Source organism: Hyperolius riggenbachi, chromosome 8 (assembly GCF_040937935.1).
Source record: "Hyperolius riggenbachi isolate aHypRig1 chromosome 8, aHypRig1.pri, whole genome shotgun sequence".
Taxonomy (NCBI): Eukaryota; Metazoa; Chordata; class Amphibia; order Anura; family Hyperoliidae; genus Hyperolius; species Hyperolius riggenbachi.
The window spans coordinates 35,293,292-35,316,168 of NC_090653.1; the positions used below are offsets into that span (position 1 = coordinate 35,293,292).

General features: G+C 51.1%; 1 protein-coding gene across 2 annotated transcripts in view; it reads left to right on the forward strand.

Annotated features, from left to right (window-relative positions):
• The window catches only part of LOC137528716 (class I histocompatibility antigen, F10 alpha chain-like), a 281,912-nt gene that overhangs the window by 240,999 nt on the left and 18,036 nt on the right, over positions 1 to 22,877 (forward strand). For both annotated transcript variants that reach the window (XM_068250228.1, XM_068250227.1), the window contains 2 exons: positions 4,540 to 4,815; positions 11,760 to 11,870. In XM_068250228.1, coding sequence (XP_068106329.1) covers positions 4,540 to 4,815; positions 11,760 to 11,870 — 387 coding nt within the window. The remainder of the gene's footprint in view (positions 1 to 4,539; positions 4,816 to 11,759; positions 11,871 to 22,877) is intronic.

The following is a 22,877-nucleotide window of genomic DNA, read 5'->3' on the forward strand; positions in this document are numbered from 1 at the left end:
CAGCTGCACTGCTCAGAACCCGAGCTCAGAACAGGTGGAGGGGGTTCCGGCCTCCTCCCCCTCCTCTGACCGCAGGGATGAGACCTTTCAGCCGCTGGCCTCGTGTGACATGAGCCAGTTGGCTGAAACTGACAGCGCCGTATTCTCAGCCGCACTACAAAGTGACCCAAGCCTGGAGGTGCTCAGGCAGCAAGCCGCTGAGCCCCTCGCAGACGGGGCCGCTTTCAAGGTGTACTGGGAAGGTGGGAGACTGTACAGTGAGTCTGTACAGCCCCCTACAGGCAGATCCCACGTGAATACCAAGTGGCTTGTGGTCCCGAGTGCGTTCAGGGGACATGTGCTGGAATCCGCACATGGTAATCCTCTGACAGGGCACTCGGGTGTCCGCAAGACACTCGCCGGTATTCGGAACCAGTTTTATTGGCCCCGGATGAACAGGGATGTAGCAAACTACTGCAGGGCATGTGCCGTCTGTCAGGAGCTGGGAAGGTCCAGGGATTCCCGCGGGGTTCCCTTAGGTCCACAGCCACTCAGCAGGGGAACCCTGCGTGGGCTGGCTGTTGACCTAACCAACCCACTGCCCGTTGTCAGCAGTCCCGGCAGACACCACGTCCGACGGCAGTGGCGCAAACGCCCTGTCCAGAACGGTCCATGTTGGGTCAACCCTGAGGGTAGCAGACCGCGACCGGTCCAGGGGAACCGAGCCACAGGCTCCAATAGGTTTTCCCGCCGTACCGGCAACTCGAGGCCCTTCAGCCAGGTTAGCGGCGCCGCCACACATCGTGCGGATGAGTGGCTAAGCCGCGGACAAGGGGGAGGGCTGTCACGGACGGTTGCGGGGACGCAGGCGCGTCCTGGAACCGCCCGTGAAGAAAAGAACGATCGCACTCGATTCCTGCATCGAGTGCGCCTCAGATCAATAGAACCCAGATTTGATGTGTAATATCCCCCAGCTAAGACAGATTCCCCAGCTGTTCCTAAGCAAAGTGACAGCCTGGGGGAAGGTGTTAATTAGCTTGGACATATTCCCTGTGGAAGGCACAATTCCCCTTTTGGTTCTGGGAACCAGGTGACACTTAGCTGATCTCATGGAGATGTTAATTAACCAAAGGATGCCTAGGTGCAGCCAGGCAGGCTACGAATCCACGGGAGGTCTTGACACTTTGCTCCCTAGTAAAGATCAAAGGAAAGTCAGCTGTTAGCAGCTAGAACACCGCCTGAATAAACCTGAGGCTCATGGCATAATCCATAACTTCCCAGATCTGTAATATTTCTGGGGTTCCTGAGATGGCAGCTTCACCAAACGTGGGGGAAGTGTAGCATGAGCCCCGGTGCTGGTTCTGAGGAAGTTTCAGAACCTTCTGAGGTAAGGACTGCCAGTTAGGCAGTTTCAAAGTGCCCTGATGATACCACAGGGGTCCCACCCCTCATGTCTGGTATCAGGGTGCTGGGTAAATCGAGACAGACCTGAAAATGTTAATAAATCTGCCCTGACCTGTACGGTTCTGTGAGATGGAGCCCATATATGGGTAGATATGATTTCTGGTCCTCAGGACAAGGGGAGGGTTCATCTCATCCTCTAAGGGGGTGTGTGGCTCCCCGCCCTCACTCCCTCCTACTGACTCAGGGGCATAAGAATGGCAGAGGACCAAAACTCAGTGTCCTCCACTCTGAAACATCTTGAACTCACCTATGCCAGCTTGAGGATATGCTGGTATCCACCTGGTCTGAACTCTGAACTTTGATTGAAACCCAGAACTGATTTTTCCCACAAAAAGGACATCTTTCCAGGAACTAAGTATTTTTCTCCCTTCTTTTATTTTTCATACTGGCTATTACTGTTTCCATAATTGTTGATTTTAATAATTGTCTGTATATATTAATTATTTATATTGCGTGAATAAACGACTTTCTCCAAGTCATTCACTGTCTGCTACCCTGCTTATCAGCACACACAGAACTGATCCCAGGTCTCTGAAGATACGCTACTGTTTGTTTGTTGTTGGCTAGACAGAATATCGTGTGTTTAACCGTTTTATTCGCAGGATTAGTCAGTTAATGGGCTCCACGGTCCCATGGTAACCGCGGTGGTGGCAGCTTACTCTGAACCAGTGGGTGACGTTGTAATTACCCGTATTTCACAGGCGCCCTCCTGGTTTTGTCTGCGGCTATCTCTTAACGGTTCCTGCGCATTGACTGCGACCAGAGTTCGCAAGGTCTGTGCGCTGGCACCGTTTAGAAGGCTAAGTGCGGTCAGACCACTAGGGCTCCTGTGACAGTGACAATTATTTCAAAACCCACAGCCAGACTGGCTTCTAACAGACATACACATATGAGATAATGCGCAGCAGACAGAAAATGAAAAAAATATGGCTTCCATATTATATACAACATCACAAATGGTAGTGTTTTTTTTTTTAAAGCGGTCAGAAAGTGCTTATGACCAGAATGCGCTCAGAAAAGAGCTTATAGTGTGTCTCAGGGCCCGTTTCCACTATTGCGGCGTGCGTCTGCGAGACGCACGCCGGCACTGAGCGGGTGGGCGGGATCGCAGGCGAATCCCATGAGCCGTGCCATGCACGGCTATGGGATTCGCAGCCTCCGCCGCGAATTCTGAGGGGGGTTCCGGCCGAATCGCTCCCGCAAGCGATTCGGCCGGCGGCGCTGTTATCCCCTATGGCAGAGTTTCCCCGCGCGATTTGCCTGCGGGGAAACTCTGCGGATTCGCGGCCGTTTGCGCGAGAGTGGAAACGGGCCCCAAGCCCTCAATGCTATTTATTTGGGCCAATTAAATGCACTGAGACCTTGTTCACATCATAAATCTCGAGCACTTGTGTTTTGCATTTTTATGTGCAATTTTTTTTTTTTTTTTTTTTTTTTTAGGGCCTCTTGGCACTGCGCATTGGAGATTTTTTGTAAAGCGCTTTTCTAAGCACTTTTTCTGAACGATTTGTTTTATCACTTTCTGACATCAATCAGGAAGCGAACTCTTTCACCTGGAAATGAATAAATACAATGTATTTATTCATGAAAGTGCTGGTGAAATCGCTATACAAAGCGCTTTTTCAAGAGCTTTGCAATTTCCCTATACCTTCCATTGAGGCAAATCGCCCCGAAAATAGGAAATCATTGCACAAGCGCTTTAAGGGTGGTTTTAAAAGTCGCTGGTGCTTAAAAGAACCCAAAAACATTCTAGGTGCGAACAAGCCATTAGGGCCATAAAGCCGCTTTTGCCTTTTTTAAAGCTCTGGCGATTTTGAAAATTGCCCTAAAAGCGCTTGTGCAATGATTCCCTAGTAGAGTGTTCGGTACTATTCCGTTAGCCGGGCGCATCCGGCACGTGGCGCTAATTACTATTCCCCCTCCATGGATAGTAGGGAAAGATGTAACTCTGGTGTTTTGTCGCCACCTAGTGGATGCGCCCGGCTAATGGAAAAGAACTGAGTGTTCACATCTGAGCGGTTCGATGATGATCCGCTTACCAAAGCGCTGCCTGTACCAATTTTGGGGCGTTTTGCCTCAATGGAAGCTATAGGGAAATCGCAAAGCACTTGAAAACGTGTATAGTGATTTCCCCAGCGCTATCATGAATAAGTACATTGTATTTATTCATTTCCAGGTCAAAGAGTTCACTTCCTGACTTGGGTCATGAAGTGGAAAAACAAATTGCTCTGCAAAAGCGCTTAGAAAAGCGCTTTATAAAAAAATCGCCGCACGCAGTTAAGTTTCGGGAGGTGCTAAAAAACATTGCGCAAAAAAACGCAAAACACTGGCGTCAGTGTTTTGCTTTTAGATGTGAACAAGGCCTTACCGCTGATTTGGATTTGCCCAATTCCAAACTGATTCATCTTGCATGCAAGATGAATTTATTTGCATCTTATTGACCATCTTGTGTGACTAACATATTGCAGGCTTAGGATCCAGCATGCTCTAACATGTCATGTGACTAATGTTCTATTGTTCCCTTTTCTAGCACTTGTCTATTGTCCTCACCATTGCTTGATAGTCTACGAATGTCCTGGTCACTTTCAACCTATCAGTTATAGACACATATTGTACTCCGTGCAGAGCACACACAGCGCCCCCTTCTGTGCCCCCAGCAGATCCTCACTGTGTTCTCTCTCCTGTCAGTGCAGAGCACGCACAGCGCCCCCTTCTGTGCCCCCAGCAGCCCCTCACTGTGTTCTCTCTCCTGTCAGTGCAGAGTACACACAGCTCCCCCTTCTGTGCCCCCAGCAGCCCCTCACTGTGTTCTCTCTCCTGTTAGTGCAGAGCACACACAGCACCCCCTTCTGTGCCCCCAGCAGCCCCTCACTGTGTTCTCTCTCCTGTCAGTGCAGAGCACGCACAGCGCCCCCTTCTGTCCCCCCAGCAGCCCCTCACTGTGTTCTCTTTCCTGTCAGTGCAGAGCACACACAGCGCCCCCTTCTGTTCCCCCAGCAGCCCCTCACTGTGTTCTCTTTCCTGTCAGTGCAGAGCACACACAGCGCCCCCTTCTGTGCCCCCAGCAGATCCTCACTGTGTTCTCTCTCCTGTCAGTGCGTCCGGAGGTGAAGGTGTGGGGCCGTCAGCACCCAGATGGGGTGACAAGACTTCAGTGTCTGGCGTACGGGTTTCACCCCCGAGCTGTGGATGTGAAGTGGGTGAGGAATGGAGAGGACCATATTCCTTCAGATGAAGCCAGTCCCATCCTCCCCCATCCTGACGGCACCTATCAGACCAGAGTCAGCGTGGAAGTGCCAACAAGGGAGGGCGACACTTACTCCTGCCATGTGGATCACAGCAGCCTGGAGGAGACCCTCCGAGTCATATGGGGTGAGTCTTTGGTTATGGGGGGATGTAGAAAATAATTGAATCATTCACTGAAATCTGCTGTATCTGATAATACATGGAGATATATTGCTCCTGCTCCAAGGCCTGCTAAAGGGCACCTGACTCCAAAAATTCTAAACAAATCATGAAAATGTGTTTATTAATAGAAACCTGAGGTGTGAGACCTACAGAAGCTGTCATATTTATTTCCTTTTAAACAGGGGTCTAGTCCTGGAAAAAGAGGTGAGTGGACTCACCCTAAAAGCCTCTGCGCCGCGCTAGGAACGCCAAAAAAAAGGGCGTGGTTAAGCATAGCGTGGGCGTGGTCATGGGTGGGGCCAAATATACATGGCCTTAGCAGTGGCATAAAAGGTCTGCCAGGGGAAGTTTGAGCTCTGTCGTAGTGTATCCCCCAAAAGTAGATGTAATCTGACAGCATTTCACCAAATATACACATAATCTGGCAGAGGTTCCCCCAAAATACAGAAAATATGGCAGTGGTTCCCCCAAAATAGACAATCTGGCAGCAGCAGTTCCCCCAACATACGCATAATCTGGAAGCAGTTCCCCAAAATACGCGAAACCTGGCAGTGGATCACCCAAAATACACGTAACACCCAAAATACATGTAATCTGGCAGCAGTGGTCCCCCAACATACACAATCTGGCAGCGGTTACCCAAAATACACGTAATCTGGCATCAGCGGTTCCCCAAAAATACAGATCTGACAGCAGTTCCCCCAAAATAGGTACCCCCAGTATAGCTAGCCAGGTCTATAGGTGTCCCCAGTATAAGTAGCCATGTGTATAGTGGTCCCCAGAATAGGTGGCCAGGTGTAGAGATGTCACCAGAATAGGTAGCCAGGTGTATAGATGTCCTCAGAATAGGTGGCCAGGTGTATAGATATTCCCAGAATAGGTGGCCAGGTGTATAGAAATTCCCAGAATAGGTGGTCAGGTGTATAGATGTCCCCAGAATAGGTAGCCAGGTCTATAGGTGTCCCCAGTATAGCCAGGTGTCCCCAGTATATGTAACCAGGTGTTCAGGTGTCTCCAGTATAGCCAGGTATATAGGTGTCCGCAGTATATGTAGCGAGGTGTATAGGTGTCCGCAGTATATGTAGCCAGGTGTATAGGTGCCCCCAGTATATGTAGCCAGGTGTATAGGGGGCTCCAGTATATGTAGCCAGGTGTATAGGTGCCCCCAGTATATGTAGCCAGGTGTATAGGGGGCCCCAGTATATGTAGCCAGTTGTATAGGTGTCCCCAGTATATGTAGCCAGGTGTATAGGTGTCCCCAGTATAGCCAGGTGTATATGTGCCCCCAGTATATGTAGCCAGGTGTATAGGGGGCCCCAGTATATGTAGCCAGGTGTATAGGTGCCCAGTATATGTAGCCAGGTGTATTGGTGTCCCCAGTATATGTAGCCAGGTGTATAGGTGTCCCCAGTATATGTAGCCAGGTGTATATGTGCCCCCAGTATATGTAGCCAGGTGTATAGGTGCCCAGTATATGTAGCCAGGTGTATTGGTGTCCCCAGTATATGTAGCCAGGTGTATAGGTGTCCCCAGTATATGTAGCCAGGTGTATAGGTGCCCCCAGTATATGTAGCCAGGTGTATATGTGCCCCCAGTATATGTAGCCAGGTGTATAGGTGCCCAGTATATGTAGCCAGGTGTATTGGTGTCCCCAGTATATGTAGCCAGGTGTATAGGTGTCCCCAGTATAGCCAGTCTATAGGCATCCCCAGAATAGGTAGCCAGGTGTGTCCCCCCCCCCCCCCCCAGCAGGAGGGGAGCAGTGCAGTGGAGAGGAGCATTGTGCAGAGCAGCGGGGAAGGGCGGACGTCTCCCCCCCTCCCCCCCCCCCCTTCCCTCACCTTGGGGCTCCTCTTCCTGGCTCTTCCCTCCAAAACATTTGCGGTGGCTGGCAGCGAGCATCAGTGGGCGGGACTTACCGCCTCCTCGTTCCGGCGAGTTGAAGCTGTGCCGCTAGTCTGGTCTGGTCAAGACCAGAGCAGTGGCACGCACAGCTTCAACTCGCCGGAACAGGAGGAGGTAAGTCCCGCCCACTGATACCCGCTGCCAGCCACCGCCGCTGCAAATGTTTTGGAGGGGAGAGACAGGAAGGGGAGCCCCAAGGTGAGGGAAGGGGGGGGGAGACGTCCGCCCTTCCCCGCTGCTCTGCACAATGCTCCTCTCCACTGCGCTGCTCCCCTCCATATACAGTATGCTAGGGTGGACGATGTCCACTCTCCAAAAAAAGTAAGTGGACGTCGTCCACCCGCGTTCACACAGGACTCGACCCCTGCTTTTAAACAACATCAGTTGCTTGGCAGACCTGCCGATCTTTCTGTTCAGTAGGGTCTAAATCACCCACCTGAAACAAGCATGCAGGTAATTTTGTAGGTAGGGAGGGTGGTCTGAGAACACCCCGGAGTGAAAACAAAAAGACAGAGACACCGAGAGCCCCAATAGTGTAATATGTCAAATAACTGAAGCAAATGGTGGAGAAGAATGGGTGCTGACAAAGGGAGGTTGCAGGCGGGCAGCAAGCCACTGTAGGCGGGTGGAGATGCAGAAACCTGACTCCACTCGGGTGTCCATTCAGACTGGATGTGGATGCTCTCTTGGTACAAGATAGCTCTAGATGGCTGTAGGGGTAGAGGGCCCTGACCAAAAAGACTACCTCTCCCGAAGGAGGGTGTGCGACACAAAGGGGATAAGAGGGGCCCAGATGATGATAAACTGCATTAAAACAGTTAAAATAGACCAGGTGACATGGCTTACCTCACTGACAAGGTCAGATAATGACAAAGAACGTTAAAGTGGACCTGAGGTGAGAGTGATATGGAGGCTGCCATATTTGTTTCCTTTTAAACAATACCAGTTGCCTGGCAGCCCTGCTGATCTATTTGGCTGCAGTAGTGACTGAATCACACCAGAAACAAGCATGCAGCCAATCTTGTCATATCTGACAATAATGCCAGACACACCTGAACTGCATATGCTTGTTCAGGGTCTGTGACTGAAAGGATTAGAGGCAGAGGATCAGCAGGACAGCCAGGCAACTGGTATTGCTGAAAAATAAATAAATATGGCAGCCTCCATAAAACTCTCACCTCAGGTCCACTTTAATATGCGCCTGTGCAGAACGCTTCAGGTTACGAGATCGCAAGTCTTGCGGCCGTGCACTCGTGCAGGCGCAGAAGATGTCAACCTGGCGAGGTCAGTATCTGACTGCAACCGAGGGGACTGCGGGCCCCCTGCTGGGAGCAGACCTGCGGCGAGGGCACAGAACAGCTGCCAGGGCCTGGAGGAAGCCCCGGGTAAGTAGATATTTTTTTTTTACACCCCACTTCCCTTTTAAAGGTAACCTTAAGTCAAAAATAAAAAATGAGTTTTATTCACCTGGGGCTTCCCTCAGCCCCCTGCAGCTGATCGGTGCCCACGTAGAGTCACTCTGATGCTCCTGGACCCGACGGTGGCTGCTTCCGGTTTCGCCATCACCGGCCGTCAGGCTGGGAACGCGAGTGATTCTTCGCGTTCCCAGCTACAATAGCACCGCACCCCCTATACTGCTATTACGACCTTCCTTGCCGCAATAGCAGTATAGGGGGTGCTATTGTAGCTGGGAACGCGAAGAATCACTAGTGTTCCCAGCCTGATGGCCGGTGTCGGCGAAACCGGAAGTAGCCTCCGTCGGGTCCAGGAGCATCAGAGTGACTCTACGTGGGCACCGATCAGCTGCAGGGGGCTGAGGGAAGCCCCAGGTGAGTAAAACTAATTTTTTATTTTTGACTTAAGGTTACCTTTAAGCATCTAAGCCACAAGATAAATCCAGCAAGCTTGAATGAAGCACACTACAGGCTTGATTCACAAAAGCGTGATAACTGCTATCACAGCAGTTATCACGCGATCTGTGGCTCACAGTGCTTATCACGCGAACAGCATTAGTTCACACGATAATCGAAGCTTACCGTGCGATCACATGCGCGTTTCACGTGAAAAGCACACATGATAGCGCGATAACCTTTGCTTATCCCATGAACTAACGCTGTTCACGTGATAAGCACTGCAAGCCGCACATCGTGTGATAACTGCTGTGATAGAAGTTATCAGGCTTTCATGAATCGACCTCAACATGTGGTAATTGGCAAATCACATTAGAGATATAAATCTGTCACTGCCCTGATTGGAGGGTGGCAGAGTCAGGTGACAGTGAAGGGTTTTGTTCTCTGCCCATCAGATACTCCCGGGTCCTTCACATGTATAATATCCCCCATCACCTCTGTACAGACCTGAATAGAGGGTGTCTGTAGTGATCCCCATCTCCTGGTAATGAATGCTGTGCAGCTATTGGGCAGTATCTGGGGAAATAGGACCTGGGACCATCACGGGCAATAGAGTGATTTCTGTGAGCCCAGCAGTGTGATGTGTACATGTCTGATACACCTGAGAGATTTCCCCCCAGAAATGACAAATGGATGGACATCCCTCCGGATGTGTATTAGACTAGAGAATACAGCAAGAACTACCAGAAGCTGAAGGGAGCACCTTAGATAGAGGGAGGCTAATCGCTCCTGACTAATGCTGGATCCACACCATCCAATTTTTTGGCCGATCGACCTGCCCGATCGATTATTTCCAGCATGTCTGATCTGAAGATCGATTCATTTTTTTAGCGATTTTCTGACGGATTTCCGTTCATTTCCATGGAAATCGGTCAGAAAATCGCTCAAAAAATCATTTGATCTTCAGATCGGACATGCTGGAAATAATCGATCGGGCAGGTCGATCGGCCAAAAAATTGTATGGTGTGGATCCAGCATTATAATGCTGGATCCACACCATACAATATACATTGTACATTGTACAGCGCCACGGAATATGTTGGCGCTTTATAAATAAATAATAATAATAATGCGTTACTATTAGTTAAGAAACATATTCTGAGTTTCGCCATAGAAGAACCTTCTCCTGTTCCATTCTATGGATGCCCCCCCCCCATTCCATTATCACCCTCCAGCTTTTACTTGGTGGGAATCATCTTTTAATCTCAAAGTAAAGGTGTCAGGCGTGTAGCGATCATGTACCTGAGTCTCTGGAGACCAGAGTGTACAGATCACTGCCAGTTGCCCCTGAAGTTGCAGCAGGAGGCACAAGACAGTAAATGGCAGGAGGGCTTGAAGTGTAGACAGCCTACTTGGCAGCTGAAGTAGCTTCCTGACAAAAAACGGTAGGCAGGCTAGACTATAGTCAGTGGAGATCAGTGCTGGAATCTCCATGGAATAGGATACACCCTCCATGTAGTGGAGTACCACAGAGTATAGTTTCCGATGGTCAGACACGCAGAGGTTGGCAACAGAGCAGGCAATCAGACACAGCAGGAGTTGGCAGCAAATTGGGTTCTCGGACAAGCCAATATCGGTAACCAAGTGGGAAGCTGGACATAGCAGAGGTCGACAACAGACCGGGTTCACATACAGGCTAACTCAGCATCAAACAAGGAATCAGGGCAGACAATATGCAGGTCGCAGGAACAGACACTGGCTGCAATACTACAGCAAGTTGCTAGTGCTGTTCCTCAGTTTAACCACTTGAGGACCCACCCTTTACCCCCCCTTAAGGACCAGCGCTGTATTCTGGGATCTGTGCTGGGTGGGCTCTGCAGCCCCCAGCACAGATCAGCGTGCAGGCAGAGCGATCAGATCGCCCCCCTTTTTTCCCCACTATGGGGATGATGTGCTGGGGGGGTCTGATCGCTCCTGCCTGCCGGTGTTGCGGAGGGGGGGCACCTCAAAGCCCCCCTCCGCGGCGAAATCCCCCCCCCTCCCTCTCCTACCTGGCCCCCCTGGTGATCGGGCTGCACAGGACGCTATCCGTCCTGTGCAGCCAGTGACAGGACGTCCCCTGTCACATGGAGGCGATCCCCGGCCGCTGATTGGCCGGGGATCGCCGATCTGCCTTACGGCGCTGCTGCGCAGCAGCGCCGTACAAATGTAAACAAAGCGGATTATTTCCGCTTGTGTTTACATTTAGCCTGTGAGCCGCCATCGGCGGCCCGCAGGCTATTCACGGAGCCCCCCGCCGTGATTTGACAGGAAGCAGCCGCTCGCACGAGCGGCTGCTTCCTGATTAATTAGCTTGCAGCCGGCGACGCAATACTGCGTCGCTGGTCCTGCAGCTGCCACTTTGCCGATGCGCGTTATGAGTGCGCGGTCGGCAAGTGGTTAAAGGACTTCTGTTGCGAATTAAAAAAATCTATTTGCGCTGACATTTTTACGTTACTGCGCATGTGCATGTGTATCTGCATTCATGCCTAAAGGCCCATTTAAAGGATTTCCACTGCAAATGTAAAAATCTATTTTGTACTCACCTGGAGCTCCTTCCAGCCCCTCACAGCCATCTCAGTCCCTCAAAGCAGCCCTGGTCCTCTTTGGTGTAACTGCCGGCCAGCCGCAAGGATCGCGATCTGCCGACAGGGTCAGCTCTTTTGCACGTCCATGTCATCCTGCGTAGGTGCAGAGAGGCTGATCCCACCGGTGGGTCGCCATCATTGCGGGCGGCCAGTGTGGACACCGAAGAGGACCGGGGCTGCCGCGAGGGATGTAGACTGCTGCTCGGGGGTGGAAGAAGATCCAGGTGAGTACAAAATAGATTTCTAAATTTGCATCGGAAGTCCTTTAAATGGGCCTTCAGGCGTGAATGCATATACGCATGGACATGCGCACTTCTTTAAAAATGTTGGTGCACATGCAAATGAAACGCGCCTTCAACCTGAATCTCATACTTGATATTATCCTTCAAACTCCTCATGTATTTGTACTAATATTGTCAATCATTGGTTGGGGGAGTGGCCTGTTGTCTGCATCATATACTGCTTGTCCTGCACAACATACTTCAGATCCTCATCTCGTGATGTTTCCTTTATGTTCCCCTCTCAGATCCCAATGCAGAGTCTAAGGACAAGACATACATAGTGATTGCTGTGGTTGTTGCTCTTGCCATAGTTATTGCTGCTGGTATTGGAGTCTTTGTATGGAGGAGACGCTCAGGTAAGTGTAATGGATACAAATCACAGCTGTATTATCTGTACAGGAAACCCAGACATGAGCCCTTCATAGACGGCTCAGGAGGGGCTCTTGTAATTTCCCTTTTTCCTTCTTTGTAATAAATCATCAGAAAAACACAATCGCAATCACACCATGAAAATGAATACTTGCACGAAAATAACGCTGAAATACATGAAAAAACACTTTACAGTAGACAGACAAATCGCAGTCATGTTGTGTTTTGGAGATTTATAGTGGAAAATGAGCCTTACAGGGATGTTTCTTTTCTGACAATTTGGTGTAATGTGACTGTAAACATTATTCCAGTTATGAGATGGTTCTGAAAAGTTCAATTCAGTTTTTCATGAATAGAATTTTACAAACTGAAGTCAGATTCACCGCATTCTAGATATTCTTGTAAGATCTTATCCAGGGATGCAACACGAATTTATCAAAAAGCGGATTTGTCCTGGAATGTGCAGAGCGCTGTGTAACTGGGGGCTAAATCATCTAGGCCGCCATCTCCCTTCCGATGCACGCCACGCTGCTCTTCATTTTCAGACACTTCCGCCTTCTAATCCAGAACTGCTTCTGTTAAGACAGAAGTATCAGAAGATGGAACGCTTTAGGGAGGTGGTGGTCTAGGTGAGTTGACCCTCACATACACAGCCTGTGTCCCCCACACATTTTGGATTTGTTCTCATTCGTATCTGATTTTATAGAGTGTGGCTTAGTGTATTCATGAGCTCCTCATTAGGACATTATGTGGCTTTAAATTCTGCACATGAAGCTGCCAGTAACACAGCAGTCTGTGCTGCCCCTATACTCTGTACAGATAATGGAGGGCGTGGCTTTATTTCCTGCACATGGAGCTGCCGGTAACACAGCAGTCTGTGCTGCTCCTATACTCTGTACAGATAATGGAGGGCGTGGCTTTATTTCCTGCACATGAAGCTGCCAGTAACACAGCAGTCTGTGCTGCCCCTATACTCTGTATAGATAATGGAGGGCGTGGCTTTATTTCCTGCACATGAAGCTGCCGGTAACACAGCAGTCTGTGCTGCTCTTATACTCTGTACAGATAATGGAGGGCGTGGCTTTATTTCCTGCACATGAAGCTGCCAGTAACACAGCAGTCTGTGCTGCCCCTATACTCTGTATAGATAATGGAGGGCGTGGCTTTATTTCCTGCACATGAAGCTGCCAGTAACACAGCAGTCTGTGCCGCTCCTATACTCTGTATAGATAATGGAGGGCGTGGCTTTATTTCCTGCACATGAAGCTGCCAGTAACACAGCAGTCTGTGCTGCCCCTATACTCTGTATAGATAATGGAGGGCGTGGCTTTATTTCCTGCACATGAAGCTGCCGGTAACACAGCAGTCTGTGCTGCTCCTATACTCTGTACAGATAATGGAGGGCGTGGCTTTATTTCCTGCACATGAAGCTGCCAGTAACACAGCAGTCTGTGCCGCTCCTATACTCTGTATAGATAATGGAGGGCGTGGCTTTATTTCCTGCACATGAAGCTGCCAGTAACACAGCAGTCTGTGCCGCTCCTATACTCTGTATAGATAATGGAGGGCGTGGCTTTATTTCCTGCACATGAAGCTGCCAGTAACACAGCAGTCTGTGCTGCCCCTATACTCTGTATAGATAATGGAGGGCGTGGCTTTATTTCCTGCACATGAAGCTGCCGGTAACACAGCAGTCTGTGCTGCTCCTATACTCTGTACAGATAATGGAGGGCGTGGCTTTATTTCCTGCACATGAAGCTGCCAGTAACACAGCAGTCTGTGCCGCTCCTATACTCTGTATAGATAATGGAGGGCGTGGCTTTATTTCCTGCACATGAAGCTGCCAGTAACACAGCAGTCTGTGCTGCTCCTATACTCTGTACAGATAATGGAGGGCGTGGCTTTATTTCCTGCACATGAAGCTGCCAGTAACACAGCAGTCTGTGCTGCCCCTATACTCTGTACAGATAATGGAGGGCCTGGCTTTATTTCCTGCACATGAAGCTGCCAGTGACACAGCAGTGTGTGCTGCCCCTATACTCTGTACAGATAATGGAGGGCCTGGCTTTATTTCCTGCACATGAAGCTGCCAGTAACCAGGGATGCTTGGGTAGTGCTCTTTATTACCCGCTCGGATCCGGATCCGGGTACCCAGATATCCGGATCCGACCTTGCGGATATCCGGATCCGATCCGGATATCCGACCAAATTACCCGCGGGTACCCGACCTATTCGGGTATCCGGATAGAAAACCCGGAAGTGCCCTTTAAATAGCTTTAAAATGGTTTTTAGGGTAAATGGTGCATGTAGCATCATGATTTTTTAAAGGGAAATACTAATTAATTATTTGGTGGACATAAAATGAAAAAAAAAAAAAAAGCTGTCAATTAACATCAGGACTAGCTTCCAGACAGCGGTCGTGCAGCCCACATTGTGTCCAAAGTCCAATCGCACAACTGGGACATGGCAGTTTTCAGCTCTGACATTGCCAAAAAATTAAAGCTATTGTAGTGGGCTAGTGGCGTGATAGCTGGTGGCAGGCTATTGTATTTGTAGTGGCGTAATAGCTGGTGGCAGCAGACGATGCAGTTTAGTGTGGACCCTGGTGTTGGTGGGTACCACAGACAGGAGCAGCAGGATGAGTAGGCCGATGCAGCTGTTGGAGTGGCGTAGTAGCTGGTGGCAGCAGAAGAAATAGTTGTGTGGACCCTGGTGTTGGTGGGTACCACAGACAGGAGCAGCAGGAGCAGCAGGATGAGTAGGTCGATGCAGCTGTTGGAGTGGCGTAGTAGCTGGTGGCAGCAGAATAAATAGTTGTGTGGACCCTGGTGTTGGTGGGTACCACAGACAGGAGCAGCAGGATGAGTAGGTCGATGCAGCTGTTGGAGTGGCGTAGTAGCTGGTGGCAGCAGAAGAAATAGTTGTGTGGACCCTGGTGTTGGTGGGTACCACAGACAAGAGCAGCAGGATGAGTAGGTCGATGCAGCTGTTGGAGTGGCGTAGTAGCTGGTGGTAGCAGAATAAATTGTTGTGTGGACCCTGGTGTTGGTGGGTACCACAGGCAGGAGCAGCAAGATGAGTAGGTCGATGCAGCTGTTGGAGTGGCGTAGTAGCTGGTGGCAGCAGAATAAATAGTTGTGTGGACCCTGGTGTTGGTGGGTACCACAGACAGGAACAGCAGGATGAGTAGGTCGATGCAGCTGTTGGAGTGGCGTAGTAGCTGGTGGCAGCAGAAGAAATAGTTGTGTGGACCCTGGTGTTGGTGGGTACCACAGACAGGAGCAGCAGGATGAGTAGGTCGATGCAGCTGTTGGAGTGGCGTAGTAGCTGGTGGCAGCAGAATAAATAGTTGTGTGGACCCTGGTGTTGGTGGGTACCACAGACAGGAGCAGCAGGATGAGTAGGTCGATGCAGCTGTTGGAGTGGCGTAGTAGCTAGTGGCAGCAGAATAAATAGTTGTGTGGACCCTGGTGTTGGTGGGTACCACAGACAGGAGCAGCAGGAGCAGCAGGATGAGTAGGTCGATGCAGCTGTTGGAGTGGCGTAGTAGCTGGTGGCAGCAGAATAAATAGTTGTGTGGACCCTGGTGTTGGTGGGTACCACAGACAGGAGCAGCAGGGTGAGTAGGTTGATGCAGCCTCCCCCCCACAACTCGGACAGCACAGACACATCCCAAAAAAATTACACATTAATAGTGTTTAGATTATAGTTCACCATGGCACTTGTAGGTACCACGGCAAGTTAAAAAATTAGAAGAGTTTCCAGTCAGGAAGCGGTCGTACTGCCGCAGTTGGGGCCTCCCCACAACTCGGACAGCACAGACACATCCCAAAAAAATTACACATGAATAGGGTTTACCATGGCACATAGTGTGTTGGTAGTGTACCACAGCTGTCAAAAATTTTTGAAGCAGGCTTATGCGGAGCCTGGAGGTTGTGGTGGTAAAGGGTGGTAGTAAGGCAGGCATAGTGCGATTTCCAGCCGCTTCATTTCCCCCTCTTGCCAACAACAGGGGCCAGGAATTCACCGGCCACCCAAGCCTGGTTTATTTTAAGAAACGTCAGTCTGTCCACAAATTGGGTGGACAGGCGAGAACGCTTCTCTGTTACCACACCAACGGCTGCGCTGAAGCATCTTTCGGACACCACGCTGGAAGGGGGGCAAGCAAGGACTTCCAGGGCGTACTGCGCCAGCTCACTCCAAATTTCCAGGTGCTGGACCCAGTAATCAAAGGGGTCCACAGTGGTGTCGCTGTCAAGGCCGCTGTAGGACCCCATATAGTCTGCCACCATCCGGGTCAGGCGCTGGTTCTGGCTTTGAGAGCCAAATGCTGTTGCTGCATGCACCTCCCCACTCAGCAGCTGTACCGGCGTGGCGTACAGCTCCTTTGTGAGAGACAGCAGGTTTGATGGGCGCCTGCTGCTGATGGACGCAGGCACCTGCTGCTGTGTTGGGGGAAGGCTTCCTCCAAGCGCCGAACCAGGGACCGCTGCAACTCCCTCATTTGGCGCTCAGTGTCTCCTCCTGCTGCAGGCAGGAACTGATGCAGCTTCCCCTTCAACCGTGGGTCCAGCATCAGGGTGATCCACATGTCCTCCCGACCACGCATCTCTTTGACCCTTGGGTCCCTGAGCAGGCACTGCAACATGTGCGCTACCATGGGGAAGAGGGCTGCCATATCTGCTGGCACATTATCTTCATCAGTGCTGTCGTCCTCTTCTTCCTCAAACTCCCCCTGCTCTCTCCACCCCCGCACCACTGCAGCTGCACTCGGCAGTGCCTCCTGATCCTCACGGTCAGGGACCTCCAACTCCTCCAACTCCCAAGTCCTCAACCTCCTCCTCCTCCTCCTGCTGCACAGAGGTGGACTGCGCAGGTGCCTGCTGCTCCTGCTGGATCAAGTCTCTCTCTCCCACTTGAATCAGACCATCCAGGGCCTTGTGCAGCATGCACACCATGGTCACCCACTGACAAACTGATGCCCGGTCCCGGCTGACCAAGTCGGTGGCCTCCAGGAAGGGTGCCAGGACCATACACACCAGCTGCATTTTTCTCCATTCAGCAATCCGTATCATCTCTGGGAGGTGGCTGCTGGTGCTGCTCCTGTACATGGTGGTGGCATCGGCGGTGGCTTTGGCCAAGTAGTGGTTGACAGCCTGCCTCTGCTCAACCAGACATTCCAACATGGCCAGGGTGGAATTCCACCGTGTTGGAACGTCAATAATCAGACGGTGCCGTGGCAGGTTCAGCTCCAGCTGCACAACTTCCAGGGCCGATAAGGCACCACCCGATCGGCAGAAATAACCCACCGTTTTGCGAACAGCTTTTAAAAGTGGCTCCATCCCCTGGTAGGTGCTCAAAAATTTCTGAACCACCAGGTTCAGGACGTGGGCCAGACGGGATGTGGGTGAGGTCTCCCCGGCGGATGGCAGCAACAAGGTTGGCCCCATTATCAGACACCACCTCTCCGACTCTGAGGCCTCTGGGGGTCAGCCAACGCCTCTCCTGCTCCTTGAGTTTATCCAGGACGTGCTCTGCGGTCAGGCTTTGCTTGCCCATGCTGACCATCTCCAGCAGCGCTTGGCAGTGGCGGGCCTTCACACTGCTGCTGCTGAGGCAGGTGCGTTTGGCGGCGGAGGGTGTGCCGGAGGGTGGAACCGGAGCAGAGGAACTTGCTGCACTTCCCCTGACCCTACTGCGGGGTGGCACCACCCACTGGCTTGATGATGCTGCTGTCCTCTCCTCACCCACTTCCACCAAACTGACCCAGTGTGCGGTGAAGGACAAATAGCGGCCTGTTCTGAACCGGCTGCTCCACGAGTCCATAGTCACATGGACCCGCTCACCCACCGATTGATCAAGCCCACGTTCCACATTGGCCTTTGCGAAGCGGTGTAGTGCTGGCATGGCCGTCCGTGAGAAATAGTGCCGGCTGGGGACAGGCCAATCAGGCACTGCAGGAGTGCACGCATGTCGCTCCCCTCCTGCACAAAGGAGTATGGGAGGAGCTGGGAGGCCATGGCCCGTGTAAGCAGGCCGTTGAGCAGGCGGATCCGACGGCTGCTGGGAGGCTGAGCCCTGATAGCAAACGCCTCGGTCAGCAGGGTCTGGTGTCGCTTCTGGCTTGCACGGGGAGCAGAGGAGACCACTGAGGACTGGCTGCCTGAACAGGCCTCAGTGTTGGTAGGAGTGGAAAAGGGGGTTCCGGTGGTGGTTTGGGGTGGAACACTGGCAGTGCCAGCTTCCTTCAGCCTCAAGAACTCCTCATGCTCCTTGTGATGTTTACCAGCCAGGTGTTTTATTAAGCTGGAGGTGCCATAGGTGGCGGGGGTGCTACCTTTGCTCAACTTCACCAGGCACCCCTTACAGGTGACAAACTTGCTGTCCAGTGACAGCAGATTAAAATAATTCCAGATGGGGGATAAAAATTTCCCCTTACGCCCTGCTGCTGTTACTTTTGTTGCTGCGGGGGTTGGGGCCTGGGGTTGAGTGGTGCGGCTGGTGGTAGCAGCAGAAGATAAAGCAGCAGGCTGTTGCTCACTGCTGCTTCTGCCAATTTCAGAGATCATGATCCTCCGTGTCAGACCCACCGACATATCCTCCTCCTCAGACTCAGAGGAGCTAATATGCCCCTCCTGTGGTTGGTGGTAGTCTCTGTCCTTCACCTCATCATCATAATCATCCCCAGACTCCCCCTCCTCAAACAACTGATGGGATGTTGTGGACCCCAACTCCTCTTCTGCTGAGTCTGACACATCGGGCAAGGAGTAGGACCCCTCCCCAACAACCACCGTCACCATCTGTGACTCAGCCATAAATCCCATTTGAGAAAGAATATCCCCCTCAACCTCTGTGGTAACAGGCCTGATTGTGCTCGTGGGGTCTGGACTCAACAATTCAGCAGCACTTGAGGGTAGGCTGCCTGCTGGGGTCGACATGACCGACGACGAGTCCCCATGCACTGCTGCTGGGCGGCTGCTGCTGCTCCTGTGAACAGGAGTGGTGGGGGGGGGGGGGGGGGTTAGAGCTCTCTGTTGCAGAGCTGCTTGTGCCCTGCTCATCCAACATTAGCTGCATCACAGGCTCGGCGTCTTTCTCCTCCAATTTGCGCCGCCTACCCTGCTGGAAAATTGACGCTACGCGCTGCTGCGCCTCTGCAGCGTGACTCCCCCTATCAGCTTGGCACCCAGTGCGTCCATGGCCAGTGGCTACCGGCTGAATGGGCAGTATGGCAGAACTGCTGGCGGTGACGGTGCCAGCAATATTCCCTCTTTTTGCCTTTGATGGCCTTCCCCCGGCTGCCAGTGCCAGCAGACATACTGCACGTATGATGGATGTGGGGTACTTTATTGAATTTGGGGGGTGATACAGACAGAGCACAGTAGAACACAGTGTGCACACTAACGGACGGTCTGTCACACTGACACTCAAGATCAAGAAGACACAGCAGAAATTCAGTAGTCACTCACACATAGACAGTACTAGTCTAACACAACTAGCACTGACTGCAGTACTGAACTACACAATATACAATTACACACTACACAGTAATCCTCCAACTGTGTAGCTAAGGCAGCACCAGCACTGGCCTATGAGCACAAACATCAGCACACTAAAGCTGGCCACTAACGGTCCAATTTCTAGCGAGAAATCGTTTGAGCGATCAGAAATTCTGATCGGATTGGTTGTAAATAATCTCCATTGGTGGACACAATCGATTATGAACGAGTGAAAAAAATGTCGCCCGAATGAATTTTCGTCGAACGAAAATTTGGATTTTCTTGGTGGTCGTGATAGATAGGGAGCAAAGATTGGTTAGTTGATGGCGTAGTGAACGATTTTTCGTCCGATCAGAATTTCTGATCGCTCGAACGATTTTTCGCTAGAAATTGGACCGTTAGTGGCCAGCTTTAGACACAGAATAGCAGAGCTGCTGCCTGCAAGCTGCAGCAGCAGAGACTGTGCTGTCTGTGTGAGCTGTGACAGACTGACACACTAACTAACTACAACAATATAAAACACTACTAGCTACACTACAATAGACAACAGTGTTATATACAGCAGGTGTTGGTGTTCAAAAACGCTGGATTTATCACTGGGATACTGCACTTGCTTAGCCAAACACACTGGACAAACTATCTCAGTGGTAGTCACAAGCAAGGACAAGATTCTCATAATGGCCGCCTCTTTATATACAGGAGGGACTGGCCAAGGTTCCCACATGTGCTTGGTTGCTAGGGCTTCTGCTTTGAGCCCTCTGATTGGCTGAATGACATCATTCCCTTTAGTTACACTATCCGGATCCGGATAGTAGAACGGATATCCGCGGGTATCCGGATTATGCGGCCAGATATCCGGATAGAGCTATCCGGATAGTGGCCCAGGTATCCGGATCCGATCCGGATACCGTAAAAATGGTCGGATACCCGGGTTAACCCCGGGTACCCGGGATCCGGATGAGCAACCCTGCCAGTAACACAGCAGTGTGTGCTGTCCCTATACTCTGTATAGATAATGGAGGGCGTGGCCTTATTTCCTGCACATGAAGCTGCCAGTAACAGGCTTTATTTCCTGCACATGAAGCTGCCGGTAACACAGCAGTCTGTGCTGCTCCTATACTCTATACAGATAATGGAGGGTGTGGCTTTATTTCCTGCACATGAAGCTGCCGGTAACACAGCAGTCTGTGCTGCCCCTATACTCTGTACAGATAATGGAGGGCGTGGCTTTATTTCCTGCACATGGAGCTGCCGGTAACACAGCAGTCCGTGCTGCTCCTATACTCTGTACAGATAATGGAGGGCGTGGCTTTATTTCCTGCACATGGAGCTGCCGGTAACACAGCAGTCCGTGCCGCTCCTATACTCTGTACAGATAATGGAGGGCGTGGCTTTATTTCCTGCACATGGAGCTGCCGGTAACACAGCAGTCCGTGCCGCTCCTATACTCTGTACAGATAATGGAGGGCGTGGCTTTATTTCCTGCACATGAAGCTGCCGGTAACACAGCAGTCCGTGCCGCTCCTATACTCTGTACAGATAATGGAGGGCGTGGCTTTATTTCCTGCACATGGAGCTGCCGGTAACACAGCAGTCCGTGCCGCTCCTATACTCTGTACAGATAATGGAGGGCGTGGCTTTATTTCCTGCACATGAAGCTGCCGGTAACACAGCAGTCCGTGCTGCTCCTATACTCTGTACAGATAATGGAGGGCGTGGCTTTATTTCCTGCACATGAAGCTGCCGGTAACACAGCAATTTGTGCTGTCCCTATACTCTGTACAGATAATGGAGGGCGTGGCTTTATTTTCTGCACATGAAGCTGCCGGTAACACAGCAGTCTGTGCTGCCCCTATACTCTGTACAGATAATGGAGGGTGTGGCTTTATTTCCTGCACATGGAGCTGCCGGTAACACAGCAGTCTGTGCTGCTCCTATACTCTGTACAGATAATGGAGGGTGTGGCTTTATTTCCTGCACATGGAGCTGCCGGTAACACAGCAGTCTGTGCCGCTCCTATACTCTGTACAGATAATGGAGGGTGTGGCTTTATTTCCTGCACATGAAGCTGCCGGTAACACAGCAGTCTGTGCTGCTCCTATACTCTGTACAGATAATGGAGGGCGGGGCTTTATTTCCTGCACATGGAGCTGCCAGTAACACAGCAGTCTGTGCCACTCCTATACTCTATACAGATAATTGAGGGTGTGGCTTTATTTCCTGCACATGGAGCTGCCGGTAACACAGCAGTCCGTGCCGCTCCTATACTCTGTACAGATAATGGAGGGCGTGGCTTTATTTCCTGCACATGAAGCTGCCGGTAACACAGCAGTCCGTGCTGCTCCTATACTCTGTACAGATAATGGAGGGCGTGGCTTTATTTCCTGCACATGAAGCTGCCGGTAACACAGCAATTTGTGCTGTCCCTATACTCTGTACAGATAATGGAGGGCGTGGCTTTATTTTCTGCACATGAAGCTGCCGGTAACACAGCAGTCTGTGCTGCCCCTATACTCTGTACAGATAATGGAGGGTGTGGCTTTATTTCCTGCACATGAAGCTGCTGGTAACACAGCAGTCTGTGCTGCCCCTATACTCTGTACAGATAATGGAGGGTGTGGCTTTATTTCCTGCACATGGAGCTGCCGGTAACACAGCAGTCTGTGCTGCTCCTATACTCTGTACAGATAATGGAGGGTGTGGCTTTATTTCCTGCACATGGAGCTGCCGGTAACACAGCAGTCTGTGGCGCTCCTATACTCTGTACAGATAATGGAGGGTGTGGCTTTATTTCCTGCACATGGAGCTGCCGGTAACACAGCAGTCTGTGGCGCTCCTATACTCTGTACAGATAATGGAGGGTGTGGCTTTATTTCCTGCACATGAAGCTGCCGGTAACACAGCAGTCTGTGCCGCTCCTATACTCTGTACAGATAATTGAGGGTGTGGCTTTATTTCCTGCACATGGAGCTGCCGGTAACACAGCAGTCTGTGCCGCTCCTATGCTCTGTACAGATAATGGAGGGTGTGGCTTTATTTCCTGCACATGGAGCTACCAGTAACACAACAGTCTGTGCTGCTCCTATACTCTGTACAGATAATGGGGGGCGTGGCTTTATTTCCTGCACATGAAGCTGCCGGTAACACAGCAGTCTGTGCTGCTCCTATACTCTGTACAGATAATGGAGGGCGGGGCTTTATTTCCTGCACATGGAGCTGCCAGCAACACAGCAGTCTGTGCCGCTCCTATACTCTATACAGATAATTGAGGGTGTGGCTTTATTTCCTGCACATGGAGCTGCCGGTAACACAGCAGTCTGTGCTGCTCCTATACTCTGTACAGATAATGGAGGGCGTGGCTTTATTTCCTGCACATGGAGCTGCCGGTAACACAGTAGTCTGTGCTGCTCCTATACTCTGTATAGATAATGGAGGGCGTGGCTTTATTTCCTGCACATGGAGCTACCAGTAACACAGCAGTCTGTGCTGCTCCTA